The 24,261-nt window shown below is 40.6% G+C and overlaps 1 protein-coding gene across 1 annotated transcript; it reads left to right on the forward strand.

The window, feature by feature from the left end:
- The first annotated feature begins 1,675 nt into the window (after positions 1 to 1,675).
- On the forward strand, positions 1,676 to 23,352 carry LOC147256951 (neuronal acetylcholine receptor subunit non-alpha-3-like). The gene is made up of 8 exons (XM_086210660.1): positions 1,676 to 2,061; positions 12,887 to 13,038; positions 17,495 to 17,539; positions 18,039 to 18,148; positions 18,312 to 18,825; positions 20,329 to 20,519; positions 20,596 to 20,812; positions 21,349 to 23,352. The coding sequence occupies exons 1-8, from the start codon at positions 2,001 to 2,003 to the stop codon at positions 21,478 to 21,480; spliced, it is 1,422 nt and encodes a 473-aa protein (XP_086066786.1). The 5' UTR covers positions 1,676 to 2,000; the 3' UTR covers positions 21,481 to 23,352.
- The last annotated feature ends 909 nt before the right edge of the window (positions 23,353 to 24,261 follow it).

Here is a 24,261-nt window from a genome sequence, read left to right on the forward strand (position 1 = left end):
AACCTGGATTCTGTTGTCAAGCACATAAATATCCAAAGCATTATCCATCCATCCATCCATTTTCTTCCGCTTATTCTGTTCAGGGTCGTGGGGGGGCTGGAGCCTATCCCAGCAGCTTCCCATCGCAGGGCCAACACATATACACTGACAACCATTCACACTCACATTCATACCTACGGTCAATTTAGAGTAATCAATTATCCTACTCCCCATTTGCATGTCTTTGGACTGTGGGAGGAAGCAGGGGTACCAGTAGAGAACCCCCGCAGGTACGAGGAGAACATGCAAACTCCACACAGAAAGATCCCGTGCCCGAGCCGGGACTCAAACCCAGAACCTTCTTGTTGTGAGGCAACAGTGCTAACCACTGCACCACCGTGCTCCCCCCATGGCATGATAATGAGCCTAAAAAATATGAATGAATTCTTTATTAGTGAGAAGTATTTATACTCTGCCCCGCCTCTCGCCCGTAGATGCTGGGATAGGCTCCAGCCCCCCCGTGACCCTTACTAGTAAGGAATAAGCGGTACACGACAATGGATGGACGATTTATACTCTGCAGAGTATTCACAATAATATGTGTCACACTGTAAATGGACCTTGACTCGATTCAGACCAAAACAAGGTTTGGAAAAAGCTAAAAAGCTTTGATTTTTTAATAAACAACAAAACACTCGAAATTTCCAGATGACTTGAATGTATGAAAACAGGGACAGTGACAAGGAATCGTAAGGATCTGGCAAAAACTGATGTGAGAAACTTAACTTAAGTACAACTCTACTACTCTGTTTACACCCCCGTCTGTTGTTCAGGTCCCTGTCTATCCATCATTCTCTTCCTCTTTCTCCCTGTCTTTATCTTTGTCCCTCTCCTTCCTTCTCTATATGTCTTTTTCCATTATCTGTCTTCGTACCCGGGCCACTCTCCTGCTCTCTTTCCCCCCAACCTGTCACAGCAGACAGCCATTCCCATTGAGCCTAGATCTGCTTAATGTTCCTGTCTGTTAAAAGAAAGGTTTTAGTAGCTCAACCTGCCCTACTTGTAAAGTGTCCTTAGATAACTTTTGTTGTAATTTGCACTATACAAATGAAACTGACTTGATTTTACTTGACTTCTAATCACACAGGAAACAGGCTAGAGAACATAGGGCAGGAAAGGAAAGTTTTAGGTGAGAATACTGAGAGCTGAGCTGTGACTGACAGGACTGAAAGACACAGTTGCGACTCAAAAGGGGGGGAGAAGACAAAGGTAAATACAAGGGAAATACATTACAAAAACCTGAGGAGAAAGAACCTGAAACTAACATAAATATATAATTAACCAAAGGAAGCACTTGAAGGTTTGCTTTTGCCAATTGCTTCAAGTTAATGGTTGGCACCTTCAGGTCCAGACATGTTGTGAATAAGTGGCAAAATACATTTTTAGGTGAAATATCGCTTAAATATATTCATCTGCATATAGCCTATAGGCTCAATTATACCAAGAGGCAATACTTTATATTAAATTTCTGCTTGTACTGTACATACCATGTGTGTGGTACTATGGAGAATATACGTGCCTTTATTTATTGATGTATTCATATTTATTTTTTTCCTCTGGATGGGGACCAGATCTGTCGTCCCTCAATCCTCTGACGGGGCAGCCCTCCTTCTCCTCCTCTTCCCGCCCTCAGCCACCACCATCCATCTCTGCAACGGGACACACACGCAAGGAAACGCGGCTGCAGAGACAGAACGGGCGACAAAACAGAGAGAAGAATAAAATCAAATCTGCTGCTGCTGCTGCTGCTACTGCTGCTATTGTCACAGTGCGAAGGCGGTCCTCGTTGTACAAAGCTATCAGCCACCAGCTGCCCGCCGTTATTTCAGCTGGACATCACAGCGGAGGAGGAGGAGGTCCCACTGCCTGTTGAAGGGGTGCACCCTGTCGGATCGTGTGCTGCCTAAAATGATCTGATCTTCGAACAAATTTAAGCAGTCTCGTCGATCATAGGAGGGAACATGAAGTTTTCTCTGGCGTTGTTGTGGTTCTCCTTGGCTGTCGGGAAAGCGACTGTGCAAGGTAAGCATCAGGAAACACATTTTAATAACAGCAGAACATATCCGACCACAATGCATACGCTTATTATTCCAACAAACTAACTATCCAGGGACAGGCTTGGACTTATTGACGAATCGAGGTTATTCATAGACGTGATTGCACTTTTACTAGTGACCAGGACAAAGAGATGAACGGGTCAGGGTTGCAGAGCACCAACATCATTTATTAAAGAACGGGAGCGCGGCGCCCTGCTGAGGATGCATGGCCATAGAAGAGTCAACAATATTACTATATATGGGACAATATGGTAGGGAAGAGACGGTATATGAGGAAGGCAAGAATTCCCTTACATAATAATAGAGCCAGCATGTCTCATATGATAAGTAAATAAAGAGACTTAGTCCAACCTCCACCAACCCCCCACCCCCTTCTATACGTGTGTGAGGCAGAGAGAGTAGACAGAGAGAGAGAGATCTTTAACTGCAAAGTCAAAGTATATCACCCACCCTCCTTTATATTTATACATACACATGCATAGGTTTGCACAATTTACTATGTATTTGCATGTCAGGATCCATGAGAAAGAATGTTTTCATGCTTGTGCTTGCATATGTACTGTATGTATGTTTGTGTGTGTGTGTGTGTGTGTGTGAGAGAGATAGAGAGAGAGTGTGTAAATATGTACATGATGTAGAATGTCCATATGTGTGCAATAAGCGTTTATACTGCCAAGAGCAGTATATTCTCCCATGGTGCTAAGGTGTTGAGGCTCATAGATTTTATTTGATTGATTTTGAGAGTTTTTCCAAAGATGTTCTGTTATGTGTAGGATTTGAAAGACATTTGACTTTGCTTCAAGGACAAGTACCCCTAAAGTGACTTGAATCCTTAATTCCTCAATTGCAGTGTGAATAATTACAGGGATACACACAGTGATATCAGAGTGTATTCCAAAAAAATACACTAGTTTTCCTATCTAAAATCAGTGAACACTCCTTCTCTTCCTCTGATTGGCTGAGAAGGACCACGGGCCAATAGGCCTGTGACCAAATGCTGAAAATTAAGTTCGATTGACATGAAGTTTTAAAATAATTTAGCACCCAATCTGCTGCCTAACTTGCAAATCTGACTCAATAGGGACAGCAAAAGAGACAGACCATCAGCTGAAAATCAACTACCATTTGCTCTGGTGCTTCCAGTGCAGTGTCGGACAGAGCTAGCATTAAAGTCATCTAGTGCCATCTGTGGAAGTAGAGGGGGCACACAGCTGGGGACTGAATGTTTCAGGGCTACAGGAAAAGTTTAAGAACCAATGATTTAGTTAAACATGTGTGCATATTTATTTAATCTTACAATAAATTATCAACACACTAATTTTCAGGCTTGGCAGTATGCACTCCTCCCCTCCTGCTGTACATTCACTCATCACTGTATGTTTCTATGCATGTTGTGTGTTGGTGGGGATGGAATGTCCCAAATACAGTGAATGGACATGTAGCAGGATATGTAGTCCTAAAAAAAAATGTAATCAACCAAAATAAACTACACTGACATTGGAAAAAAACATTCTACTGGCTTAAAAATCATAACACTGAATGAGCAAGGTGACTCAAGAGGAGTGAATTAAGGATATGACAGAGACTGATTCTGAAGACCAAATTTAAACACACACTCAACTAATGACAAAAAAAAAAACAAGTGCGAGGACAAGGGCAGGGATGGAGCTGAAAGAGCAAGAAACACTAAGAGCAGGGCTGTGACTGATGATGTCCGATTAACCTGCAGGACCCAGGTGAAGCATTCAAAAAAGGAGGAAAAAGACAGGAAGTGAAAATCACACAGAGACAAAAGGGAAGGAAATGCAAAATAAAACAGGAACTGACGAGAGTGAACAAACACACAGGTAGAAAGATAAACTAGAAAAAGAGTGGTGAAAAAAAACATAAAATGCATGAGAACTATTAGTAATACAAACTAAAGCATCCAAAACTTGAAGGCTATAACTAAACTCAACATAGTCCTGATGGGACCTTGACAGTGTGTGTGTTTGAGAGTGGACAAAAGACTGACGCAATGACAAGCTGATGAAATGATCTTCTGTGAAGAATAGCCGTCCCAGTGTCAATCTACATGTAAATTCACAAGCCTTTGTATTTAGAGCTTTTTAAAAATGGATTGATTGAATGAATGAATGAATCCATCCACCCATCCATTTTCTTCCGCTTATCCTATTGAGGGTTGCGGGGGGGGGGGGGGGGGGGCTGGAGACTATCCCAGTGGCTTTCGGGTGAGAGGCGGGGTTCACCCTGAACAGGTAGCCATCACAGGGCCAACACATATAGACAAACAAACATTCACACTCACACTCATACCTACAGTCAATTTAGAGTATCCAATTAGCCTGGTCTGCATTTGGATGTCTGTGGATTGTGGGAGGAAGCCGGAGCACCCGGAGAGAACCCACGCAGGCACAGGGAGAACATGCAAAGTCCTAAATGAATTAATGATACATAAAATACATGGAAGCAATTTTCCATTGGTTGTTTTCACATTAATTCTAAATGGACTCTGTGTACAGTATAGAGCTCACAGACACACAAACACACACACACATTGACAGAGGAGGCAAGATTCACTGTTGTGATGCTTGGGTTTTATCATTTCATCATTTCCTCTTCCAGCTGAGTGAGGAATGAATCGATATTTTTTGTGGCGCTTACATAGGGGTGGAAGTACTTTTAAATTCTTGCTGGTGCTACTGCCACAGTGGCACTCAACTTTGCCTTAGTCAGGAGCCACTTTAACAAAAACAATTTTTCAGGAGCCACCTTTCAAAATGTGTTCTGGCAGTGTTTCAGCAGTTTCAGTACAACAGTCATTGTTTCAACAATGACGACTTCCAGTCTTCTGACCAATCAGGTGCTCTGAATTTTTGTCCAACTGTTTTCTTGACAGTACCATCTAATCAGGAACAGGCAAAAATCACCAAGGGATAAGATAGTTATCTGATAATCTCTAAAATTCTGCCCCATTCAGCTAAAGATCAACAACCAGATTCAAGATAGATATTTGCCAGTTTCCTTGTGTGTATTCTCAGCAGAGCAGAGCACAGTGCAGCTGCTGGTATGCGCCTGACACATATTGAGGCGCGTCTGGTAGAAACCAAATAATTGATTAGAACAGCTGTGATTTGCTCTGGTGACCACAAAGCAACGGTAATGTAACAGAAACTTTCACATACTGAACTTTTAGATCAGGTTTGGAGTCCTAGGCTACCGCAACCTTCATCACTTCGTATGGCTAATGGCTTTTCAACATCTCTTCTCTTAAACATTTGAATGAACGTTCTCTGCATGACTAAACATGGAACATCTCAAAAGAAATCAAGCACACCTTTTAACCAACACTGTTTGAGAAGTAAGGCAAGATGCACATGCGCAGGAGTGTGCCATTTACTAACCTGTCCCTGATTGCTAAGTTACACATTGCTTGTCTGATCTGCTCTCTGTGTAAAACAAATTATCATGAGACATCACAACTAATTCTGTTTCACTTAGGAGATTTTGCAACAAACACGTGCCTGCCAAAACCTCACAACACTGTTTGTGGACTGTCAGTCAGCTGCAGGGAGCTAACAGAAGCTTGCCCTAACATCAACTAGAAGTCATTTTTAGTCATGAAAGGCTCTATCCAAGGTTCCATCCAGCATGGATCAAAACCCAACATGGTTCAGAAGCAATTCAGAGGTACTTAGAAGCAATTGATGAGGAGATCACATATTGTTTAAATGACATAGCGTTAGCATATGTATTTTCGTGCATCTTTGACAGGGTTTGAATTTGGGTTTTGATGGGCAGTTTGTTTCCCCTCTTCATGATACACCCTACCACCACTGAAACTTTTGGTGGTACGCAGTACAGGAACATATGGGCCTACTATCACCCCTGTGTTTACAGCAAGCAAACAAACAAAAACAAAACAAAACAGTGACTTCAAAATGAATGTCCCAAGATAATCCTCATACCTTACTGACAGCAGTTTTTACAGAGACTGCTTCTCTGGTAGGAATTGGTTTTAAATAAACTGATCACAGTGAGGCTTCAAGGTCATATTTAATGAATTTCTTTGACATTAAATGATTATGTGTGACTGTGAGAGCCTACAGTACGTGCCTCAATGGCATTGTGACTGATGGAGTTATCCATTGTGAAAAGACTTGGCTCCCCCAGAGGTACCGGTCTTGTTGTATTGTGGGTAAATTGTAAAGCTCAGCTCCATCTCATTCCATTTGCTTCTCTTGATTCTTGGAAACTTTGAGGATTTAATAAGCAGAGGCTGTACTGAAAAAATAAAACAATGACATTGAAGAACTAAAAAAGATTGGTAACCCTCTATTTTACCTCTCATCCCATTACCCCTCTCAGTGGTACAGCCCTCTGAGGCTCAACGATGAGGAGATGGTGGCAGTGCCTAGGTGATTATACCAATGTCGCACATGAGGTGTTTCAGATTGAGGACACACACACACACACACACACACACACTGAGTATGTGTTGTGTCCTGCAGTGTAAAAACACAAACATGTGCTCCACAACAAGACATAGACACACACTAATGCATCATAATTTCCCTACAGAGAATCAAGCCCATCCCCCAAGCCCATTCAATCAATACTTTCCCTTTCCCCTTCACCTCTGCTCAATCAACCACACACACGCGTGCGCGCACGCACACACACACACACACACACACACACACACACACACACACACACACACATATGCCTCTATATGGAAGGGAGCAGGCTTTTCCAGAAGAACCCATCCCTGTGGCAATCACTTGTTTGGCTCATGTGTTGTTGTTGTTGTTGATGTTGATGAAGAACTTGAGATGGAACTACTTCCTGTGGAGATGGTCAGTGGAATTCTGTTGACTAAAAGTACCATCACCCCAGTTTGAACCTTTACAAATGTGCATATCAGGTGATCTGATACAGTGGAAGTAATCAGTCTGACACTGAACCTGGTGTGTTTATGAAGGGTATTGCCTGGGTCAAAACGGAATACTTTTTATACACATGAACAGTGGCACTAAGCATTTTGTACCATAAGCATTGTGGTTTTGCAAACTTGTACATTTATAGTTTAATTTTTAACACTAGTTTTGTAGACTAGTATGTTCATGTTTGTGTCTAAACCAGGGGTGAAAGTGGCTTAAAAGTCTTGCTGGAACTGTACGCACGCCCTTTGGTTTTGGCTGATTTTTATTACAGTTCTCGGGTGTCTGTTCCCCACACAGCTGCAGCCCCATAGCCCCACCCTTCCCGCGCTACCCCTGGAAATGCTTTTAAAACTGCTTTTTACAGTAATTGCCCACTACAGTGTGAACAACAGGGAACAGGCAGACATGAAAAAACAGATTGTCAATATCACTCAATGATTTATTTAGCAAAATATCAGTTTACACTTTACAGTGAGTGACACAACACAAAACGTGGAAAATTTCAAGAACACTTACTAATTTGGTTTTGCCCTCTGTTTTGTTTTCTTTCTCTTTTTTTCATTCCGTAAAAGCAGAACACGTATGGTTTTAACCAATCAAAACTAACAATGCTGGTAACGTGACCCAAGTGTCTGTCTGTCAGCCAACCAGAAACGCCTCGCATGGAGATGCGCTCATGGGCACGACTCCGTGTCAAGGCGGTTTCACACTGAACGAGCAAGGCGCAGGCTTGGGAAGTCCATTCATTGTGTATGTGGGCGCGCTGTGACGTCACATGAGCGCAAACCAAGCCCAGCAACTTGGTAGCGCTGCGCGTGCTTGCACCCCACCCCGCACAGTGCGCCGCCTCTGCCGTGTTCAGTGTGAAACCGCCTTCAGACGTCGTTTTCTTTATTTAATATGGGATTTTGACAGCTCCCTTCTCCTCCTTTTTTTAACGGAACCGCTAATATTTTACCGGAACTGCCTGTTCCGGCTCACGTTCACCCCTGGTCTAAACTGAGTTCACTTGTACTAGGGTTGGGCCACTTGACAGATATATTGGCTGACGCCCATGGCCGGGTTTATCGCTATTGTTTGTTTTTTGGGAGACTATACATTTTTATTGTACATTTGCTAATTTAATGGTTTGCCTCAGTAAATAATTAATGGTAGTCCATACCAGGGGATCTGTGCATAACAGCTTAATGTTGAGTCGATGTTCTTATTGGGACCTTTCGGACCGCAGACAGATATATAGGTGGGGTAGACTGAAGGGAAAATGCAAGTGAACAGTGTAACATTAACAATTGTGGCAGTGTATTGTAAGAGATTATAGGAAGCTCTGGATTTTTATGGTGTTTAAAAAAGTCTTGACTGCTTTCACCAATTGATGTTTTTGTAATTAAAACGTTCCCATGTTGCATTGTATCCAAAAAAAAATTAGAACACAACGATTGTAATGAGTAAAGACTTTAAAACAAATACCTGAGTACATGACATGTAATCAGGAGTCAATGAATAAGACATGAAGAAAATTTACATCAGTGCATATCTTGCATATCTATCTGTCTATCTATATATACTATATATGTGTGTGTGTGTGTCTATGTGGGTGTGTGTCTATGTGTCTGTGTGTGTATGTGTATGTGTTGTATGTACAATATGGGTTGTAATGGCAGAGTGGCTCTGTTTTTTATGTCAGAAAAAGAATAAGGCAGGCTGAAGCTTCAAACTTACTACATAAAAACATAATGTTTGTTATCGGTCCACCTGACTCTGTGTATGGCACGTCTCTTTTGCCGTGCTATGGATTCTGCCACTGGGCGACGTGATACATGCTGGGACAGATTGAGATTTCTTTATTTTGTAGTAAAATGTGAGTGCAATTCAAAATGTGTGTACCAGAATAAAAAATATACAGACGTTATCACGTTGTCAGCAGAGCAGTAGACATTGATGGAGCACACGGATCACCTTTGAAATATGATTTATAAAGGTGCGCAGGTTATATTTCAGTGTAGCAATGCATCTTCCTCAGAGGATGATGATGTTTTTTTCATAAGAGAATGAGTGGTTAGGTCCTAACCCAACCTCTCCCTAATCCCCCTGACCATTAGCGGGAATACAGTACTGATCAGAAAGAGCATTTATAAACTGTTAATTGTATGTGAGTTCAGTCGTTTTTAATTGTCACATTTTTTGTTTGTTTTGGGCATGTACATTTTTATTGGCAACAAAGGTGGGTCTTTTTTCATTGCCGAGGGTTGTTTTTCAGCCATTGCATTAGCAGCATGTCCTCCTGAATGTTCATGCTGAACATTGTGAGCTTGACACGTTAGGTGTGGGGGAAGGGAGCTTAGCTTCAGTGTGTTTATTCAGGTAATATCACCATATTCAAACAACCATAAATACTTCATGTAAACATTCATTTATATTTTCATATATTAATATACATACATGCCCATACCTTCCTAAGCATTGTACACAAAAGCTCAGTTCCAATGGATATTTTTGTGCAAGTGAAGTATTCAGTTTTGACCTAATTTTTATTGACATTACCAAGCCATCAATTCCATGTTTTGTAGTTTGCAGCATTTTCTTTCTCTAATGCCAGTATTTCGAAACTGGGATATGTGCACTCCCAGTGGTACATGCACTTACATCTCTAGTACGAAATCCTAAATCTCCAAATCCTACATCAAAAATAAACCCATTTCTTATGTATCTCCCACCTGCATTCTGTGAAGACCGGCTCTTTCTCTTCCTCCGATTGGCTCTGACCCTGATGTATCTCATCACACACACACACACACTAAGTACTAGCCAATAAAAGGCAAAATCGGACCATAGACAGGTCTTCTGGGGATGAACACCCAGCTCATACAAGTGCAGTAAATGCAGAATGCATTAGCTACATCTGTCAAGATCATTGACTGCATACCAAGCTATTGTGGCTTCACCCAATTGTTTGTGGTTTGTTCTGAAACCCCAAAATACAGCCATCTTAACTTTTGCAACTAGAGGTATCATGATACATATATCTATAATTCATCTTGAAACAGATACATTGAATGTGGAAGCTGAAGGCCGGCTCTGTTGGTGAATAAACAGTAAGGCTGAAACCTTGAACAGTTCTGTCGTGTCTGCTCTATAAAACGATTTTGGAACAGAGGGAATCAAGAATAGACAAGACAAGACAGTGAAGTGGAGCAGAGCTGAATAAGATTCAGACAGGTTGCAATGTCTAGCAAATGATGGGTCGCTGGTTTGATCCTCACTTACCCCAATGACCCTGTCGAAGTATCTTGAGCAAGATTCTGAGCCCCTAATTGCTCCTGATTTCCCTGTGACAAACTGGCCACCCATCTAGGGTGTACCACGCCAATGACAGCTGGGATAGGCTCCAGTGCCCCCTATAAAAAGGGAGAAGTCTTTCCATTTTCTCATAGACCTCTAGAGAATCAGATTTAGTTTTGAAGACATGGAAATTGCCCCCTGTTGGCTATTAAAAAAAAAATACAGCCTTCAGGCACTTAATCAGTGTTTCTGTGATAGTAAAGGCTCTATGCTCAAGACGGAGGTTGAAATGGGAGTTTGCTTTCTCAAGTCTATGCTCTCATCCCCCTTGCCCTAGTTAACTTCTCCATCTGTACCAACCTCTGCCTTCTTCTGTCTCCCTCAGACACTGTAGGGAATTGCTGTGGTTCAGTCTGTCTCACTCCGTCCTTATCGGCTCCCTCCACTCCTCTGCTCAATTCCCATTGTTTGATAGATCGAAACTTTTCTGCATTTGTTGCCAGATGCAGCGCGTACAATTGCAGCTGAATGATCAAAGCTCTGACTGATTGAACCACTTGCAGGAGGCTCTCTGTGCAGCTTAAGCACACACTACATAATGCTCTGAGCATCTAACAAATGCTGCTGTCACTTAAGTACAGTAACTAAAAACAAGAGGACAGTGAGCAAAGTCAGCCAAAGAATACTCAGCCTCAGCTTAAAATCACTCATAAGTGATGTTATTAAGTGAATATCGTTGAATATCTCATTGCAATGGCACTTTTCTAGGGGAGGGACAAATACTGATGGTTAGATGAGCAGGTGAGAGCCAGGAATCTTCCTTATGTGCAGTGGTTAATATACCAAATTTAATCTAAGGAGGAGAGTCTGGAAAACTGGTAAACTCACATTAAACCTGTCACCAAATCTGCCTTCTTCCACCTCAGAAACATCTCCAGACTCCGGCAATCACTCTCTGATTCTGTTGCTGAAACCCTCATACACGCCTTCATCACCTCACGTCTGGACTATTGTAATGCCAGCCTTCATGGGATCACCAATAAAACTCTGGACAGGCTTCAACATGTGCAAAACTCGGCTGCCAGGGTTCTCAGCCATCAAATACTGGATTACTTTCAAACTCCTCATCCTCACCTACAAATCTCTGCATGCACTGGCCCCTCAGTATCTAACCGACCTCCTTCATGTTCACCATTCCTCACAGAACCTGCCAACCTGGGTCTGCTCACCATCCCCCGCACAAGCAGACACACCTTTGGGAGCAAGGCCTTCAGTGTGGCAGCTCCCACTCTGTGGAACTTGCTCCCAATACATCTCCGCCAGGCCCAAACCCTGGAATCCTTTAAATCCTTGTTGAAGAGGCACTTGTTCTCCCAGGCCTTCACCTGTTAATTTGTTGTCTTGTTGTTTTCTGTGTTATTGTTAAGCGTCCTTGGGTGTCATGAAAGGCGCTATATAAACTGAAATTATTATTATTATTATTAAACTGGATAACGGGTTCATTCAGGCTCATTGATGCAGGAGGTCTTGAGGAGTCAATATCAGCTGTTTTGGCAGCACAAAGGGCGTCTACACAATATAAGGATGGTTGGTTTAATGTTTTAAAAATGGTGTATAGCTCCCAAACATTTCTGTCAGTCCAATTAAATTTGTAAATGTTTATTAAGCCAGTGAATATAGTCTGAATCTCATGGACTAAACCATTTTGCTTTTACTGAAGAAGCTTCTCAGAGTTTCACATCAGTCAAGTGAATACAAAGTTAATTTGAACTCCAGATGAATGAACTCTGTCTGTCTGCAGAAGTTGAAACATCCCAGTGTGTCTTCTCTAATTGTTTACCTAAGCGATCTGATATCTGCCAGCTGTTGCCACTCTTAACAGTGGCTGTTTAAGTGAAAGCAGTGTTCCTTCACCGTACTGTCTCCTGCTCAGCTTGAGCGTCACTCTTTAACTGACTATTATGTCTTGTGCCTGAGTGCACAAAGCGCTCTGAGCTCAGCTCGTCTCCCCTGGCAGTTGTTCTGTCTGAGGTGATCATGTCAGCATGATCATTTTGTCAGCCTTGGGAGCTTAGATGCATTCACTCGGCCATGACCAGCTGTCAGTTCGGGGTTGACGGTTTGTGTTAGTGTGTCTGACTCTAAGGCACTGACTTAATGTTTCCTTCCTCCTTCCACTTGCTTTTAAGACTCTTGAGAGATACTTAACTATTGCTCAACTGTTCTTAATCATGAAAGAGAGATAGACTATACTCCTGTACATTTATTTGTGCAAACTATCCTCTTTACAAATTTCAGTGCTGTCCTACTTATAATTATATCTATTTTGCTCCCTTTAATATTTTCTTTTCAAAATTGAGGCTTCATTACTACATTGTTCACTACATTTGGAGTGGTTTGTGGTCGCAGCAGCATCCCCAGCTCCTCCAGAAGTCATGTTAAAGTGTACTTGAGCAAGATGCTGAGCTTACAGCTGTTGTGAAGTGAGGAAATCTGCATGTGAAGAAGTAAATGGGTGAAACACCATATAAATGCAGTAATTTACAGCATTCTTTGTCCCTCTAGCTCAGGAAGACTTTGTGTCGCTGGCTGAGATGGAGGATTCCTTGCTGAAGAACCTGTTTAGGGGTTACCAGAAGTGGGTGCGGCCAGTTCAGCACGCAAATGATACCATTACAGTGCGCTTTGGACTAAAGATTTCACAGCTGGTTGACGTGGTGAGTTCACAGCACACAAAACACAAACACGAAAGAGCAGGGCTAAACTACACACTCAAAGCAGACAACTGTCCAGGGGAGACTAAGACCATTGTGTTTATTTATTTTTTCGTTGGTTTGTGGTAGTTCAGTATGTATAATGCAAAGGTCTGACATAAGTAAAATGGATGAATCGGTTTAACGAGTATAAAACCATAAAACTTAGATGATCAAACTTAACTTGTATTAACCACCTTCATGGACATTTTCCCAGTCTATGAGCTTGTAGAGCAGAGTAGCACCAATTTATGTCATCTCCCTATTATCATCTTAGTAAGGGCTGAATTCAGAGTTCATATGGTGCATATTCCTAAACAATGTTACTTATTTAATAAATAAGGGTCACCAGTGCCTCATGGGCATGTTGTGGTATGTCTTTGTACTGTAGGCCCCCTAACCCTACCAAAACGTAGGCCAACCATTGAGGTTTGGACATCTGAAGTGTCTTGAGGTGTATGGGACCAAATCTAGCTACACACCAACACATCCTGTAATTTGCGAAGTGAGGCCATTGCGAAGTGAGACTATTCATCAAGTCCCACAGATGCTCCATTGGATTGAGATCTGTTGGATTTGGAACCAAAGTCACACTTTGAAGATTTTTTCCTAAAACCATTCCTTAACATGTGGCAGTTGGGCAATAGGGCATGAACCTGCTGCAAGACGTAACTGCCATCAGGAAATATTAAAGGAGTGTGCTTGGTCTGCAACAATGATTTCATAGGTGGTTCATGCCAAAGTGAGATCTACAGGAATGCCAGGAGCCAGCAAAACAATGGACAGTGCATCACATTTGCTCTTTCTCCTCTGTCTTTGCAGGGATGACAGCACATGTTTTTGTAGGCCCATCTGGAAGTTAGTATTACCATTGTTTCCCTTGATGGAAAGCCAGTACATTGGGCTTTGGATTATTGCAGACAATAAGGTCTCAGGCAAACAAAATGTTTTTGATGTCAGTGCACTTTGTTCAATGCTTTCCTAACCTTGTTTATTATATTCATTGAGCTTGTGTTAATGTAATGTTTGGGTTCAAAACTTGCACTGAGATGCAGAAGAGAACTGAAGATGTACATTAAGCATGAAATCTTTACTTGCAAGCTTGGAGGTCATACAAGTGAAAACAACTATCCACAGACCTTATTTAGGTTTTTAGGTTTTTGAATGAAAAAACATGCTCAGAAATGCCATTGACTTTTGACATTACTGAACAATGCTTAAATGATGATCTTATTTCTAGGTTTTGGGACTCAATCCTGGGCTATTGTGAGCATGGGCATCACAGTGCTCTTTGCTGTAATTTGTGATTCCTGTGTGTTTTCTGACGTGTCTCTGTCACATTTTCTGCTGTTTGTGCTACAGTGGCTCCTCTGTGGAATCAGTCAAGACAGGCTAGCCTACACTACCCATGAGCTATTTGTTGCTTCACTGGTTGTCCTTTCTTGCACCATGTTTGATAGTAACTAACCACTGTATATCAGGAAAACCTCAAAACTTGCCATTTTGGAGATGCTCATCCAGCCATAACAATTTGGATCTCATAAAAGTCATACTGATGGTTACGCTTTCCCCTTTTCTGCTTCCAACAACATAGAGAACTCACAGTTTACTTGTTGCCTAATATATCCATTGACCAATCCATCTTTAATCACTTATCCAGGAGTGAGTCGTAGAGTTAGCCATTGTAGCAGGGGACGTCAGACTTCCTTGGCCCTATTTGCCAGCTTTGACTGGGGGAACTTGGTGTTCCCAGACCTGTGTGGTGATATACTGTAATCTCTCCATGTGGTCCTTGTGATCTGTCTGTCCATTGGCGTCTTAGCTGAACCTAATCAGGCTCTTTTCGATGCAAACCAGAAGCAACTCTGCTTCTCACCCGCATGGATGACTGAACAGCCAGCCTCCTGTGGAAATCTGTCAGCTACTTGTATTTGCTATCTTGTTTTTTGTATAGGATATCAAATAATGATGTTTGTGTAACTTGACAATATTATTAATATTGTGGCTGATCAGTGTGTGTGTGTGTGTGTGTGTGTGTGTGTGTGTGTTCGTGCAAGGATTTATTTAAGTTTCAACAAATTTTTATCTCAGCCTGAGCGTCTGATTTGTTTAAAATCTCACAATGCCAGGACTAAAATCAGGGAAGTTAATTTCAAAGCACTCAATTATTTATGATTTTCTTGGTCTTAAATTACTTGTATTTCACAATATTAAATTGGAGAATACAAGTTCCCAACTGGTTACACCAATACTCAGAACATAAAATAAAATGTCAAGGATCTCAGTATAATTGTAATGGCCATGTTTTTGCGGTATATGATGCATTATTTTCTCTACGTACATCCTGAGAGCTTTAGTGCAAACATGCCCGACATAAAAGCTGTATGAACTTGTTCGAGAAGTTCTCTGCTTAAATTAAAACAGGAACTGTGTAAGTTGGTTAATTAAATAAACCCTGTGATAGTTCTCTGAGGACTGAGGTTATATTTGGAGAAGGAAGGAAGGAATGAGGGAAGGGAACCTATGTATCACTGAAAGCACAACAACGAGTGAGAACCATCTATGAGAAACAAAGAAACAAGATGACTGGAAGGTCACTTTCTGATGTCAAGCATGTATTATATACTATAACCAAGACAGAAAAAGGCGGGAAGGGTGCTAGAGGGACTGGTTGCGGAAACGAAAGAAGGAACTATTGTACAGAGGTTATACTGAGAGCAGAAATGTGGAGAAATAAGAACAGCAGGGTGAGGAGCTTGGGGAATTTAAGGGTCAAAGACTAGAAGACACTAAAAAGATGAGAAAGGAAGAAAGGTTAAAAGAGAGGTCTGTAATACCAGCAGAAGAAGTAATGAGGCCATCAGCCTGTGTGGAACCCGCTCACATTCATTATTTACACAAGTACACACGCACACAGACGAAGCTGCTTTCCTAACTCCACAGAGGGCCAGATTTGACTTCATCTGCATCTGATCTCTGCTCCCTCCATCTCAGAAACAGCATTTAATAGAGTGCCATCTTGTGGCATCTGACATTACAAAGTCTTACTCATGATATTTAAGATCAATTTTTGCTCAACAAGGACAGGTTTTCTTCAGCAGCTCCTGAGAACAAAGCAAAAAAATCTGTTTCATAGACTTTATCTATATTGTGCTTTTATTGTTTTACCTTTATGAAAGGATTTTCTTGCATATAAACTAACTGCAGAAAGCAATCTGACAAGCATCCGTTGCTGACATTTCCCCTTGATTCCTGCACCACCCTGTCCTTATGACAGTGTATGTCAACCTGTCTTCATCAAATCATCAAATCAAATTCAGGATATAGGCGGGGTACACCATGGACGGGTCACCAGTCCATCGCAGAGCCAACACATAAAGACACACAACCATTCACACTCTCCCCCACGCCTATGGTCAATTTAGAGTATCCAATTAACCTAGTCCCATTTGCATGTCTTTTGACTGTGGGAGGAAGCCGGAGTACCTCGAGAGAACCCACGCAGGCACAGGGAGAACATGCAGACTCCACACAGAAAGATCCTATGCCCGAGCCAGGACTCAAACCCAGGACCTTGCTAACCACTGCACCACCGTGCCCTACTACAATTCATTCATTAATTTATACCTTCTGTGATCTCACCTGCTTATCCTGTACAGGCTCACATATGGAGAGGCTGTTCAATCACAGGGCTGACATCACTTATTTTTCCATTTAACTATCAATGCATACTTTGAAGTGGCCCATTAGAAAGGGTATAGATGAGAATGGCAAAATTCCACATAAAAATCACTCTATTTTGAAAAAAAGGTTTTTACACTCACTTGAGGTGTTTTTTGCTTTTTTCCAAAAAAGAGAAAATGTACGAAAGAATGAAAATGGAGTCTGATGTAGCACATCTGCAACTCAAGTGACTTACCAGCGATTTTCTAATCAGTATCTGTGTCATTCTCAGATATTCCCAGACTTAAACATGTCAAATACTAGCAGGTACAAAAGAATAATTAGAAATTATGATCTCTCTCCATTGTAGCAGCTCTTTGTTTTCTACTCTGCAGCCACAGCAATGCATGATGTCGCATATAATGTCATCATCTGGCAGTATAACATAGCCTCTTTCATTAACCCAAAACCAGCTGATGGAAACACATTTACTTTTTGTAGACATACCGACAGTTTGCTTAACATTCACTTGACAATTGGAATTGGACATTGGAAACAGGGACTGTATAGCGACGGATTAATAGTCACACTCACATTCATACCTGTAGCCCATTTAGAGTCTCCAGTTAACATAACTTGCATATTTTTTTTCTGTGAAAGGACCAGAAAAGACCCCACGCAGGGATGAGGTGAACATAGAAACTCAACAGAATCATTTATAAATTATGAACAAAATGTATTTCTTGTCTTCCTACAGGATGAGAAGAATCAACTGATGACTACAAATGTCTGGCTCTGGCAGGTACAAAAAAACATTACAACAACCCAGTAAAATGTTAAATCTTCTTTATATCAACTGTGGCCTTGTAACCTCATGATATAGACACACACACACACGTACACACACACGCACACACACACACACACACACACACACACTCACATATGTATATATATATCATTACATGGAAGTAGGCCCTACTACCTCAAGTGTTAGTTCCAGATTACTACTGATATCAATTTTAATGAATTATGATTAAATAATAATTCCTGAATCAAGCAGACATTTTAATGAACAAAAAACAGAAAGTAGAAAAAACACTATACAATACAATGAAAAAAAGCTGTTTTTTTTCTTTTGTGATGGCAGTGACTGCTGTCCTTGATGCTTAAGCTAAAATTAAATACATGTTTAAAAACGCTTCCCTTTTATTTCCCTTGCAATGCAATATTGTATAATCTAGCACTCTAGCATCACACACTGTTTTACTTTTGTTTTCTTTTCTCCTTTTGTTTTAAAGGAGTGGGTTGATGTGAAACTGAAGTGGAACCCAGATGACTACAGGGGCATCACCTCCATCCGAGTGCCTTCAGAGACTATATGGCTGCCTGATATTGTGCTGTATGAAAAGTGAGTCAAAAAGCAGTCTGCACACATCAGTAGCATTTAAACATTAAATGCATATTTGTAAATAAGTTTGTTCTCCAGGTGTCTGTCACATCTTTCCTTGTGTGCTAATCATGACCTTCCCTTATAATATCTTCTTGTCAATCCTTTTCCCATCTATCACCAGTGCGGATGGTCGCTTTGAAGGTTCCCTGATGACCAAAGCCATTGTTCGCTGGGATGGTACCATAACATGGACCCCACCTGCCAGCTACAAATCCTCTTGCACCATGGATGTCACTTTCTTCCCCTTCGACCGGCAAAACTGCTCAATGAAATTTGGTTCTTGGACTTATGATGGCAATATGGTGGATCTGGTTCTGGTTGATCACTATGTAGACCGCAAAGACTTCTTTGATAATGGTGAATGGGAGATTCTCAATGCCACCGGAGCAAAGGGAAGCAGGAGGGATGGGGTTTACTGGTACCCTTTTGTTACCTACTCCTTCATCCTCAAGAGGTTACCCTTGTTCTACACCCTCTTCCTCATCATCCCATGCCTCGGTCTGTCTTTTCTTACTGTGCTGGTATTTTATTTGCCATCAGACGAAGGAGAGAAACTGTCACTCTCAACATCGGTGCTGGTGTCACTCACTGTGTTCCTCCTAGTCATTGAGGAAATCATCCCTTCATCTTCAAAGGTTTGTAGCCATGAGGATTTATATAAGTATGAGTGCATGTGAGCAAATTTGATCCCCCATTGGTTACCTTTTGTTCAGTTATCCTAATTGCAATTTAATTTTAAGAATGTCCTAATTAACACAGATCCTGGCATCTTAGTTACCTGCTGTTTCAATTGCATTTTCAACTCATTTAACATGCTATTGGGTGTAGATAGATATGTCTCAGCCAAAAGAAGAAGTTGGTGGAAAATCTAGGTAAAGGGACTGTATTCATAATTATTTATGTTTTTCCGATATCTGTTAAAATGCTTTTATAAAGTTAGAAGTAAAGGTGTTGCATTTGATATTCTACTAACCTTACAATTAATCTAATACCGCAAAAAAGTTAAAGTAGCCTTGCTTGTTATTATAATAGGCCGTAGACCCCATATATATATATATATATATATATATATATATATATATATATATATATATATATATATATATATATATATATATATATATATATGCGTTATTGAGCTTAGACCCACAGAGAGCGGCTGACTGCTAGTTAGCCTAGCACAATTAATGTTTGCGAAAAGATTGTATTAGCATACCTTTGTCAAAAGTCATCATGATTTCTGATGTGAAATGTGATGTAAAAGAATATTTCCATCTGAAAGTCACAATAAAAGTAGCATAAAAACACTTCAGTTAAAAGTGTTGGCCAAAACGGGAAAGGTTCAAGTAGTGCAACACTGTAGCCAGGAAAACACTGAACAGACCAGAGTAAATCAACAGACCCAATTTATCTCCATACGATCAGTAGTGGGCAAAGTATTTGACTTAGATACTGTTGGTCAAATATTATTCAACTACAAGTGAAAGTTGCTCAATATTTTTCTTAAAGTACTAGAATAGATGCTTAAAAAATATTTTTTATTTAAAAAGTGTACTGCTTAATAAAATTTTACTCTATTGTTCAAAATCACAAATACAGAACTTTCTATGAGCAGTGTGTGTTCTTTCTTAAGTTGGACGGCAAGTTCTTGAATGTCTGTCAACAGTAAACAACAATCTAAATCATTTTTATACCTGAAACATCTCAAACATTGACTACAAACATGGACTAGAGGGCTCGTACTGCACTGGTTCTGAATTGTTGTGGTTATCTGCACTCACCAGGTCCTGTGCTTGATAATGACTGGGAACAAGCTCATTCCCAATGAAAATGTATTATTTCTTGATTTTAGCAAGTTTAGAAGGCACATTGGTGTCCATTTGTCTTGGACACCTAGGGGTGACACCCCAGAAAGACATGAGTGACAAGTCAACCACTACATTTTGGATGCAGCCAATGTGTTTAGATTATTTTGATTCATGCAGAGTAATCAAATTTCACAATATTATATATCTACTGACACATTCACAAAAAAAATACAATGATATATCTGAAGATGATACATTTTCCCTTCTCCCCATCTCTGCTATTTCTGTATAATTAATAATAATTTTATTTATCTTTTTTTCATGCTCCAGGTGATCCCACTAATCGGAGAGTACCTGCTATTCATCATGATCTTTGTCACGTTCTCCATCATTGTCACTGTCTTCGTCATTAATGTCCACCACCGCTCCTCTGCAACCTACCACCCCATGGCCCCCTGGGTTAAGAGCCTCTTCCTCCAGAGACTGCCCAGACTGCTGTGTATGAGAGGCCACACTGACCGGTAATACAAAATACGCTTTAACTAATATCTTCCTTTGTATTTTATTTGGGAAATCAATTGTTTCAATTATTTTCAGATACCACTTCCCAGATATTGAGATGCATAGCCCCGAGTTGAAACCCCGCAGAGGTGTAGGGAGGCGGGGTGTCACTGGCCACGGTGCTGGCCAGCAGAGAGTACCCCTCAGTGGGAAAGAGGATGAGAACCAAGTCTGGCTTGCCATGCTCGAGAAAGCCACGAATTCAGTTCGCTACATCAGCCGTCACATCAAAAAGGAGCACTTTATTCGTGAGGTATGTGAGAGTGTGGGCAGCAATGAGGGAAGTCATGTATATGTTAGCAAACATGTTTTGTTGAATTATATGTAAATTGAACTAATTAAACTCTTTATATGTGATATAAAGCAATAGTGTGGATCATCTTGCAGTGACAGTTATAACAAACAATTTGTATCCACGATGATGCTCCAACATCAATGCTGCTGTGTGGAAACGCGAATTCATTAGGGCATTGTGCAAAACCAGCAAAATGATCTGTTTCTCTGTAAAATTTGATCCATTTGGTTTTTTAACATTTGAAAATACTAAAGGAGCTGTACAAAGCTAACAAATTGCTCACTAGAAGTAGACCATAGAGCATGCTCAGTATACTTCATAATGATGGTGGAGCAATGTGTGAACTCTTTAGGTGAGGACTTGAATGTAAAATAAGCATGTATGATGCACTATAGTTTGAAAAAAGACACAGAGTTGACCTAAATAATGGATATTTTTGCTGAAAGATTGACAGTATAGACCAATGTTTCTGTCCTTCCCTGTTACTCTCTTAGGTGGTACAAGACTGGAAATTTGTGGCTCAGGTGTTGGACAGGATTTTCCTGTGGGCCTTCCTGACGGTGTCAATATTAGGAACGATCCTAATCTTCACTCCTGCTCTGCAAATGTACCTCAGCTCACCTTAATGTCCACATACACTCATAAGTACTCTTCATTGTTGTTTTCCAATTGGCTCTGTATGGTTTGCAGACTCTAATGACTGAAACTGTGTGTCATTCAGTGCATGCACAGGAGTTCAAAGCAATAAGCAGGTCATAGTAGCGTGTGTGTTTATCTATGTCGCTGTTATTATATTTGCAACACCATGACCAATGACACTCCATAAATAATGACTTGTTTTGTGTGTCACCTACAGTATGTTGTCAAACCAGTTGGACGTATTATGTTGTAATGGTAATAAAAAGGAATCTGATCTACTAAATCAACATTCATATTTTATTGAGAGAGTATTTGTTGAATAGAAGAGGGAGGCTTTTGATCTGACCATCATTCAGCAGGCTATTTAGTTTGGGCTGCAATGATACCTTATTACCACTAAGTGGCGGCAGACATTCTATTTTGTTTTAGAAGAGAAACCAATTTTTCTAGATAATCACCACATCAGGAGGACAGTGACTTCATAATGTACTGCCAGTCAGACAGATTGACCGACATTACTAAGTTATAACACAGCTAAACACATTTTTTGTGGCCATTTTCTCAACATCTAATGACCCTCACTCACAGGATCAAGAGTTGATGTGAGGTTTTTAGCATTCCAATCATAGTCTGTATTTTCTTTTTTTTTTGTCAATGTTTCTTTTCATGAGTTATTAAATGAATAAATGAATTAACTCTGATGAACAGATGCTTAAAATTACAGTCATTAGTATGAGTAGAACATAGCAGGTCAGACTCACACAGGCTGCGAAAATCATCTCTGTGACACTTCTAGAGTAATAAGCAGGGTGTTTCCATAAAAAACGCAACTGAACCATAGCTGTGGCTGACTTAGGCATTCGTATAAAGTTTGTGTCTTGGTTTAGAAATGCTTTGTTTTGACCAGGTTTTACCCCTCTTGACTGATGGCTGTTGAACCACCACAGTGTATCCTGCAGATGAGCGCAGAACAATGTCAGATTAGGAGCTGAATGAAGTATATACATGTTGCAATCACCAAATTCCCAACTGCATTATGTAGGTATGTTAGTCCACCTTTGAAAAGTTCAATTTCAGTCATGCTAATATGTTTACATGTATTTTAAATGTCTAGCTTTAGCTTGTTCAAAAAAAATCAACTTTTTCTAACATCATGTAATGTTACAGCTGGTCAAACCCAACTCTTTCATATGACATATTTGATGATGAACACAATGGTTAGGTTTAGGAAAAGGATGGGGAGGGGGATACCAACACTCACCAGTGGTGCCATGATGTCAAAAGCTGACTCCTGCTACAGCTGCATATATCCTCCCACATGCCCACGTACTCAAAGCAACCACAAAGCAGCATTGAAGTCCACTGAAACCTCTACAAAACAACAGCAACACCTTTCTCTTTTTTTTTTTTTTGGCTGGCCAACACCTTTCTCCATTCAGTATCATAAGAGTCTCCTTCAATTCACCTTCACTAATGCAGCCGCCTGTCTATTAATCCATCCACCACTCCCGCCAGCTTTGTCTACAGATTTCTCACCTCTTTCATTGACGTCAGATGACTTTCTACTTTACTTTGGGCATAGTTACTTCAGTCATGGCATCAGTTGCTTAGACATGATTATAGGTCTCTTTTCATACCTTAATTTACTCCAAATAAATAAAACTGCTTGTTCTTCTGGGGACAACATGCTATTACAGATATGACTACTGAGATTTTTTTGCTGATGTACAACTTTTGCTATGCAGACCTTATTAGTTCAAACAGCCCTGTGTTGTCAGGCACATCATCGGTTGTAATTACCAGAGGAGACAGCAGCTCAGGCATTTCCCCTGTGCTCCTTTTCTTATGGCTTAGTTTGTTTAACAGAATTGCCACTCCCAGGCTTTCGCCACACATCAAATTTTATGACGGGTGGCAAGTGGCCCCGGTGATATCATAGTGTTTTGTGCATTGACCTAGATTTTTGCATGACATTAGTTTGTTCTCTGATTTATTAAAAATGTCTTGCATACTTAAGTGTTTCTCCTGCACTTGAACAGTCTGACCTCAACTTACTCTTCTATTATTCACAGCTACAGATCTGACTCAGGAAGACAGGTGTGTGTTTGTGTGTCTGTGTGTGTCTGTGTGTGTTTTTGAAGCGTCTGGTGACAGGGTGTGAGCCCTTCAGGAATACATAAAAACAAGCCTTCAGCTCAGTGAATAAAAGAAAACCAGTGTTGTAATATGTAAGCCACCTGAAAATTTTTAAAGGGAACCTCAGCTCAAATATATTTTCAGTACTTAGAGTTCTCCAGAGCGGCTAGGAAATTCATAATTTAAGACTGCTGATTAGTACTAAAAGGAACATCCCTTGAGTGTTTCATATTGTGTTGAATTTCTTGTATTGAACTCACTATAGTGAGACCATTCCAATACATCTCTCAAAAAATCACATGACATTACTAAGATGCACAAACCACATGGAGTGCATTCCCTCAACCAAAAGACTTGTCACCAAAAACATGAAACAGCTTTGTAAAAACAGAAAAAAAAGGCAAAGGGCCTCACCCTACATGAACAAAACAGTTCAGATCTACTTAAAGCCTCAAGCATGGCTGCAAAGAGAATGGGCGCTTTCCTCAACAGGATATTCATCACTTTCCTCCTTGTCCAGTCAAAACTTTTGCTGAACATAGACAAAATATTTGCCTGTTTTTCTTTCATCTACAGTATGAACTTATCTCTGGTTTCAGGGCAAACCCTTGCACCTCTCTCACACACTAGCA

This window comes from Aulostomus chinensis, chromosome 8 (genome assembly GCF_037954235.1).
Source record: "Aulostomus chinensis isolate RoL2024-O1b breed Wild chromosome 8, RoL_Achi_v1.0, whole genome shotgun sequence".
NCBI lineage: Eukaryota > Metazoa > Chordata > Actinopteri > Syngnathiformes > Aulostomidae > Aulostomus > Aulostomus chinensis.

Bases quoted from the DNA above. Each gene is read 5' to 3' on its own strand.
- LOC147256951 (XM_086210660.1), top strand. From the start codon at position 2,001: ATGAAGTTTTCTCTGGCGTTGTTGTGGTTCTCCTTGGCTGTCGGGAAA. The intron at 2,062-12,886 runs GTAAGCATCAGG...TTGTCCCTCTAG, and splicing joins CGGGAAAGCGACTGTGCAAG to CTCAGGAAGACTTTGTGTCG. The intron at 13,039-17,494 runs GTGAGTTCACAG...GTCTTCCTACAG, and splicing joins TTTCACAGCTGGTTGACGTG to GATGAGAAGAATCAACTGAT.